General features: G+C 33.8%; 1 protein-coding gene across 9 annotated transcripts; it reads left to right on the top strand.

The window, feature by feature from the left end:
• Positions 1–414: 414 nt before the first annotated feature.
• LOC117106023 (snRNA-activating protein complex subunit 1-like) lies at positions 415–7,627 on the top strand. Of its 9 annotated transcripts, none has more exons than XM_033247346.1 (10): positions 415–577; positions 1,353–1,616; positions 2,133–2,163; positions 2,362–2,490; positions 3,027–3,167; positions 3,501–3,605; positions 3,959–4,068; positions 4,695–4,866; positions 6,021–6,132; positions 6,908–7,627. In XM_033247346.1, exons 2-10 carry the CDS (start codon positions 1,477–1,479, stop codon positions 7,123–7,125), a joined length of 1,158 nt encoding a protein of 385 aa, XP_033103237.1. In that variant the 5' UTR covers positions 415–577; positions 1,353–1,476; the 3' UTR covers positions 7,126–7,627. The 9 variants fall into 9 exon arrangements, with proteins under 9 accessions (XP_033103237.1, XP_033103245.1, XP_033103246.1 ...); XM_033247354.1 differs by having other exon boundaries at positions 6,030–6,132; XM_033247355.1 differs by having other exon boundaries at positions 1,353–1,562.
• The last annotated feature ends 1,216 nt before the right edge of the window (positions 7,628–8,843 follow it).

An 8,843-nucleotide genomic window follows, 5' to 3' on the forward strand; every position in this document is an offset into this window, starting at 1 on the left:
TTTTCATTATTTTAGGCTAGTCTAATTATTTATTTATTTTTCTTCAATATCTTAGCTACGCAAGTCAGTAGGCCTAGGCTAATTCATATGTCAAGTTTAAAAAAACAAAATGTTAATATATATTTATAATATATATAGCTATTTTTTTGTTTAATGTCAGTGCAATATTTTACCTTTCTCTATTCTTTGGAAATCGATATAAATTATGACCCTGTTTGTATGATGTGTTGCAATTTACTGCACAGCAACGCCCTCCAATACCGTACGTCGCCGTAGCGCATCGCGGTGTACAATTTTTTAATTGAGAATTGATAATAAAATACGAGACGACTTGGTAACGAAAGTTTGGCACAAGTTTTTTTAGATCCAGCTGTAGGTGGCGTCCCATTGTTCGTATTCCCACCATGCATTTCAGTGGAACACGGTGGAACACTTTTTTGTGTGGAGAACTCTATCTTGTATTTTTAGTATCTTTGCTCCCTGTTACTATTGTACTACTCTATGCTAGCCAAGCCAACTTACATGCACTGAACTAGTTTATTGCTCCTAATACAGAGATTTAGATTAAAAAAACTTGGTAAACGATTCCATTGTTGGGTTTTAGTGTAGGCCCTAGGTATAGTAATATGTATCTTAGTTGGTGGCGTTAGATTAGATAGAGCCCACCTGTCAGCTAGCCAACACTGTGTAGGCCCAGCTTCCGATTTGTTGTCGAGGGTGACAGACCATAGATCTCTTCCTTGCATGACGAATGATTGCGGACGATCGGACCCATTTTCAGAACTCATCAACCTGGGCCTATGCCATGATATATATCCAACGAGGAAAATTTCCCCACGTGACCCCAGTTGGTGCCACTGTTTAATAATATCCTAAATTGAAGAGTCGAATAGTTAGTAGCTTGGTGGTTAAGACTAAAATAAGAATACTAACTAAGGTAGAAAAGAAGGTGCTTGTTCTGACCTTAGAGGGCCGTGGCTGGGATTTTTTTCGGCATTAATGTCTCCATACATTGCCCAATCTGGGCTTTTGGAGCACTAATGTGTAAAAATCCATCAAGATATCCTTAATACATACGCTAGAGCAGACGGAGCTTTTCCCCCAGGGTAGTAGAGCCCTGAAGAGGCCTTAGCCTAGCCAGGAGCCTCAGACCTGTGGTTGCTATGCCACTCTATGCTTGTCTTGTTATTTTGCCTGTTATTGGATAACTTTATTGGTTTGAAAACATTAAAAATAACTAAAATTGATATGCTAGTTATAATTAATAAAATGAAAAAGTTCAATCTGCTTATAACAGTTTGTGCATATATTACACAGTTTGCATAGCTTGCACAATCCTTCTACATTTTCAGATTGTGAGTTTTCTGAACTTCGATATTCTGTTGGATTTTCTTTACATACCGATTGTTTAGAGCCAGCCTCAGATGGTTGGTTTTGCCTCTTGTTTTATGATTGTACAGTGCTTGCTTTTGAAAGATGAGAGGAGAAAGGAGATTCGGGAATGGAATCAAAACAGACTGTGAAATTCTTCTCAATGAGTTTGTCAAAACTGAGAATGTTCGGTACGAAGATTTTGCAAACATCTGGCATAGTATGAATTTTTCTTTCGTTTATTTGTAAGTATTTATTTACTTTCACCCTTTTGAAATGTACCGGTATGACAAAGATAATATAACATATATTTTATTGTCATATTTGTGTAAAAGGTAAAAGGCCTAGAAAATTGTTTTTTATTCAGACATTACAGTAAGTTGCTAATTTAAATCGGGTTTCGGAGGAAGAAAGATGTTTGATATGTTGTAGGACAGACGAAAAACTGGGAAACGGTTAATGAGATACTGATTTTTGAATATTTTAAAAATTTGAGGAAAAGGTGCGTAACCACCCTTTTTTCTACCTTTTCCCCCAGTTTTTAAGTATTCAAAAATCTGTATCTCATTTTCTGTAACTCTTAGAAAATCAGTTCTACAACATATCAGAACATTTTTTTTTCCTCTGGAGCCTGACTTTAAATGGATTAAATAAGTTGTCAATACTTATTGAAACAATTTAATTTCTAATGATTTGGCAGATTTTATAAGAATCTTATCGAATGCTTACATAGCTTTTCTAATATGTTTGCTTATGTTTAGTGGGCTGAAGCATCAAGTGGACCAACGAGATGTAAGTATACTTTCCAGGGGCAGATCCAGATAAAAATCCGGGTAGGGGCCATGCGATGTGCAAAGCACTGAGGGATGGGGGGTGGTGGGAGGGGTGTTTAAGATTTTGCTTTTAAAATGCTTGATTGTGGACACTGTTTAATGGAAATTAAATGATAATGATAATGATGACAAAACCATATTTTTGTATTCATTATAGTTCACAGAAGAAGCATTTGAAGTAGCAAGTAATTTCCTAATGCCTCCATTCACATTTCAAGTGCGAATAGGTGCCCTCTATCTCTTATACGGCTTGTACTTCACGCAGATTCAAAACCCAAAGATAAAGGTAAACTGTAGTATATTACTGTATTATTAAAGAAAGACCAATGAATATTAGTCCAATCTGACTGTTCACCAAATTCTTGATTTTTAAAGCTTAGTTCAGTTTAGCTCACAGTGGTATATCTACTAGTGATACCACCCCCCCCCCCCCGCATTGAAATTTGCTAATTAATATTCTAAAGAAAATCACTTCATAACTAACACCTACCTTCCTACTCCAAATCATACACCCTCCACAAACACTTTTATACTCCTATAAGCACCACAGTTTAATTGGCAGAGCATCACATGACATCCACAGTCCCTGTTTTTGTGGACTAGATGGCACCTTCTTGGCTGTGTATGATGCAACAGGAACATTAGGGGAGAAGTAAGAATGAGTAGTCCACATCCATCTTGGGCCAAAGCCCAATATGAAGTTAGCCTTCAATCAAGGAAGAAGTTGGGTAGTCCGAATATTTTACAACAGTCCATGCTTTCTTTTATACTTTTATAATCTGGTATGCATATTTTAAAATGATTAATTATTTATCCCCTTAGATTCATATGTCATTAAATCGCTGGCAGGAACTCATTGGACTTCATGAAGACATCCACAAACAGCAGCATTTGGATGCAGAATATGTCTTCCTGAAATTGAAAGTTGAGAGGGCATTTATGATTACTGCAACACCAAAATGTGTAAGAATATGCCCATCTGTCATCTATCCTGTCTCTTATACACATCTAGATGTGTATAAGAGACAGATAATATCCTAAATTGATATATGTTCATTATGGGCTCGCCCATCCAAACACCCATCTAAATTGTATTTGTATGCAACTGAAACTGATATAAATTTATTTGTGTCTGTATATTGAATTATGTACACAGGAGGCATGAAAACATGAATGATGTATAATCTGGTATATTATATCAATAATATTTAGTACTATATCTCTCTATGAGCATTTTACAGCCTTTGAAACTTTTTTTTTTTATATGAATTTACTGATATTTTTGTTTCACCATAGATGTTTTATCGCAGGACATTTGGTAAATCTGAACCAGATACAGCAGCTCACATGCGCCAGCCTCACAGCATACTTGCTGAATATATTGACAATGACTCTTTAGAGGTTTGTTTTTTTATTTTTTGCTATCATCTCCTCTCCTCCCTTTCATATTCCCTTTGTGTTTCCCATTCCTGTCCACCTCCCTCTCCACTTTTCATGCTGTTGCTCTCACCTCTGACTCTCCCTTCCCATACCTCTCCATTCTCCTTCCCACTTCACTGGCCTCTCGTAAACTCTGTCCAAATATTCTCTCAATTCAATTCAATTTCAATAAAACTTTATTTTACAACAATAAATAACCCCCCACCATCCATTAGCACTCTTGCCTTCCTTTTCACATATATCATGATCTGAAAAATTACAATGAAATTTAATTTCCCTTTCTTGTGTTTTTTTTTTTTTTTTTTTTTTTTNAGAATCTTGAGGTTGTTCATAGTAAGTATGAATACCTTAAATCAAAACTAAAGGGTAGGGAAGATCAGTCTTTAAAAATTGTCAAGGAGTCAATGTCAGTTTTCATCAACAGGTATGTACTGTAGAGTAACTGTAAGGCCTTGCTGCATCAATGTAGATGAGAACAAATGAGTTTTGTTTTTATTGATGTGAAAAATTTAAAATAAAAAAAATGTACACCACTTGCCACAAATACACAATGTTGGACATAGATTTTTGTAAAACTGTCAAATAGAAAGTTATTAATCCATTGGCAGATTCAAGGGGGCAGGGAATGGAGAAAAAGAAATTATATTTAAAAAAAAAAAATTAAAAAAACGTATACAACTTGCCACAAATGCTGGACACAGATTTTTTTTTAAACTGTCAAATAGAAAGTTATTTATCCATCCAAGGTGCAGGAAATGAAGAAAAAAGAAAACTTTTATATTCTAATTTATGTCTGAGAGTGCCATTTCTGGCCATCTAGAGGTGTCATAATCATAATTTTTTTACCTCAGCCCACACCATATTGGGGTTGTGGTGGTCTAGACCCTCTACCTGTGAAAGTCTCTCATTGGACCCCTCTATTTTGAATTCCTAGATCTGCCACTGTTGTTTTTTTTTTTTTTTTTTCCTTTATTATCATTGAATGGCAATATATTTATATATTTTTGGCAAAATAGTAGATTAATAATAAATTAAAACTTGCTTTAACAGTAATATTCAAGAGTTTTTAGACCAGCAGTCCTTGGCATGTGGTCAAACTTCAGAAGATGGCAACGAGCAATCAGATCCTGACGATGAAGAGCAATTGCAAATGACCGCTGCCCATGAAAGAGCCCTCAGGATTGCCAAGATTAAGGCAAAATCATTTGCAGGGGGTGTTTTGGTGAGCAATTTTATTATTTTGTGTATACAGTATATATTTTCCTTGCATTGTAATTTTAATAGACCAAATTAGTCACCAAACCAAAGCCATTGTGTGTATAACATCAAAACAAACAGCTAGGTGGCATTTTTTTCTCACAGTAATAATCCTCTGCTCTCGAGTAAAGTTTGACAGTCTTCAAACTCTTCAAACTTATTTATTTGTACAGTTTAATTTAAAATAACCTTTATTTTAAAAGCCTTGGTAAATATTTCTTTAATAGACGTATTGACCCACTAGATTTTAAATGGAGAGAAAATACAAATGGAAAACTTGAGCATTCTTGCATAGCCTCCTCGCATGAACACAGGCCCAGCCCTCTACTAGAGAGCCATACAAATAACGTTCTTATTTTACAATTCCTTACTTTTTGTCCAATAGTTTAAATATTTCATACAGAAATTGCAACGACTTGGTGACAATATTTGAGCTGATTATGTACCTATGATCAACAGCAATCACATTAGTCAGCTCTGGATGATTCCCATGCGCGACGGGCCTATGCCTCCTAGAAAGCCTCACGAAATATTTTTAGTCGGAATGAAAATTTAATTTGAGTCAACCTTAATCTCATGAATCTATGATCATTCAAAATGTATACATTGTTATAAAAAGTATCTTCTACACTAACTTCATTACATTTTAGACAATTTAATAGATACCACTTTCGACTTCACTCGATGCATTAGCATAGGAATTTACAATGTAAGCAACTTTTAATACCCAATCGGTCAAATTTTTATGATGTCATCTTTGGTAAATACTTCGGTCTATTATAGGTGACCTTGTTAGGAATCCTAAAAATTTATCTATTTAATTGATGACACAAAAACTATGGGCCGTGGCCCAATTTTGGGCTGCGAAACATTTTTGGAGGGCCGAGAAATCACACAGGAGTAAAAAAAAAAAAGGATTTGTTTTTGTAAAACTGCTTTATTGATATAGCGAATACACAATTTTTTAAATTTTGTCACTAATAGAACAGATAATAATGTCAAATTGTTGTATATAAAATGTTTGCAGAGCAGCAGAGCAGTGTGTTAAATTATATAATGTAATATTTAATAAATTTATTAGCTGTTGGTTACAAATTAGCCCAAGAATCTTTTTTTTAGTCTCCTCAGCATCATGCTAGTAAACAAGATGTTGGGTCTACCACTAAAACAGAAGATGTACCATGCACAAGCAAAGAAGCTCAAGCTAATCAAGAATCTAAAACAAATATAAGTAAAGTATTATTTACATTCAATAGCTTGTTCTTAAATGAGACTTGCCATCCCAAAACCAGCATACTGTTACTAATTGTTGGTTACTTTAGTACAGAGAAGCTGTAATATTTTTACTCATAACTTTGGCAATAGTAAGTCATCCAAGTAAGACTCCAGTATTAAATGACCTATCATCTTATAATGTGGAGAATATGAATAAATTTAATGTCAATTTTCTTGTTTTGGCATAACAGGCCCCAAATTTTGTTAAAACTCAAAATAAATTATTAAACTATTAATTATAATGTTAAAAAGAATGCTTTTAAGTAGTTTGTGTATTCCATAATTTTTTTGCTTTTGATCTTGTCATTTTCTTCTGAATCTTGCTGTATTTTGCTAGATTAGGTTTGATGGGTTTGTCTATTATTAATTCTGTATTCTGTTCTTGTTTCTGTCGTTTTTGTTAGGGACCTCTACGAAAACAAGCCTTAGGGCTTATAGAGCTATCCTCTGCATTCCTTTCTATTTTTTTATTTTGTTCACTGAATTTTATTTTTGTATTTTGAGGAATTGGAGTTGATTGGAGTGCAATAAATATTACAAACAAACAAATTGTATTTAAGTTGTAGTGATGTTATAACCTTTCTCATCTTCCCATATTGACTCTGGCAACAACAGCAACAAGGAATCTACAACATAACATTTTCATTGAAAATTTAAACCTATCCATGTTTTCTTAGATTTTCCACACTAAAGAAGCTGTGATGTTTACTTACTTGTTCTTGTTTTAATAGATATTCCTTATGTTGATACCAATGAGTGTGTTCTGTCGATGCCCACTCTAAGAGGAGATGAGGAAAAAGAAGGATCTAGCCAAGTAAAACCCAAACCAAAGAGGGGGAGACCAAGAAAGAGAAAAGAAGATAGTTCAATAGCTAAAGAAGTGTATAATGTACAAAAGAAGGAAACTTCAAAAATGAAAAAGAGGAAAAAAACACAAAAAACAAATTAAATATGTAAAAACTGTATCCAGGAAATAGTTAATTTATTTGAATTTAAAGAGGTATTTACTTGTAAATTATTATTATCCATATCTTATCACTCAATTGTTTGTATCAAATGTTGATATTCTATTTGCAGTTGCTTGTGAAAACAATCAACTGGGTATTAATATGGTACACAATACAATAGTCTCAATGCGTCAAAAAAGTATGTAAAGTCCAGTTTATGCTGGTGAATGGAAAACATTTAAAAGGCTCCCTAACTACACCATGTGCCTGGGTGTGAGCAGCCCATGTCACTTTCCTTAGATATGCCACTACTAGCTAGACTAAAGAAAATTGAAGTCTCCATGTTTAATTTCTTCTCTGTAACAAGTGTCCCTCTGAGAAAAGTTAAACATTGAAGTTAAAAAGTCACTGGAGCAGTTGGTGTATTTTGAACAGATTGTTAAAATGAAAATGAAAGTCATAACAATATTGAACTGTCAATAAATTTATAAATTATTAATACCAGTATAGGAGTTTCACTTTTTAATGTTCTCATTAATTTATTAATTCACACGCTAATTATCAATGAAAGTATTACTGAAAAGTTTGCTCATAATGATGAGGATGACGAAGACGATGTGAATGGTGATGATGAACGTGGTCGTGATAATAAATGTGGTGGTGGCGATGAAGACGATGACAATAACAATAATGAAGAAATATGGATATATGAAGTGTTTCTTATAAGGTGCAATGTGTAATTATTCTATAAAATATAAACCACTGATAATATAATTGTACAATAGTGTATACAATACATACTGTCCACAAGTAACTATCAAATTTTATGTGACAGAGTTGTGTGATGTGCCCATATATGGGCATAATGATGCCATATTATACCCAAATATGGGCATATCACATTTATTTGTCACATAAGATTTGATAATATGGAGAGCTTTTTAAAGTGCCAGTACCTTGTCTTTACGTGACAGTAGCTCGTGTGCGTATATTTTACACTCATCTATTGTATGCAAATTAGGATGTATTTCAACAATCAAATAATGGAGAGCTCGAAATCTGAAAATTTTCACAGGCACCACAAGAATAAGGATCTGAAGAGGTAGAACCTGCCATTCGAATACTGTATATACAATGGCACTGAAGGCCTCAAACGAACTATGACACATCGGTTCCGATATACTTATCCATCTACTATACTAAAGTATAATACATACTCCAATTATTGAGACCTACACACCATCGTGTATGTATGCATGCATGCATCCATATATATATATATATATATATATTTTTTTTTTTTTTTTTTATTTATTGTTAGGTGTTTTTTTATACACACACTCACATTGACACCCCATCGTTTTTGTCATCATAATTTTAATTAGTTGCTCCATATTGTATACAGAACCCATTTCTGAATTTCTAGCCCCCTCAGAAATTGGGATGGACGTAATCTTTCTACGTACAACTTTTTCGACATACAATAAATTCCAAGATCCGCAATTGCTTATATATTTTTAGTACATCAAAATACGGTACCCAATTATTTAAAAGAAAAATGGAGTCACACGTGTTGTAAAGGGATAAAATCTTTCGTAGCCAGCTCCTGGACTACAAAACTTCTGGAAACTGCTACATTTATTTGGTTCTTTTTTTTGTTTTTTACTTTATTTAAAAAAAAATCTGCGTCTGAAAGATGTGCATACTGACTGAAATATAC

This window comes from Anneissia japonica, unplaced genomic scaffold (assembly GCF_011630105.1).
Source record: "Anneissia japonica isolate Jap-2015-1 unplaced genomic scaffold, ASM1163010v1 scaffold284860_len1800451_cov186, whole genome shotgun sequence".
NCBI classification, from domain to species: domain Eukaryota; kingdom Metazoa; phylum Echinodermata; class Crinoidea; order Comatulida; family Comatulidae; genus Anneissia; species Anneissia japonica.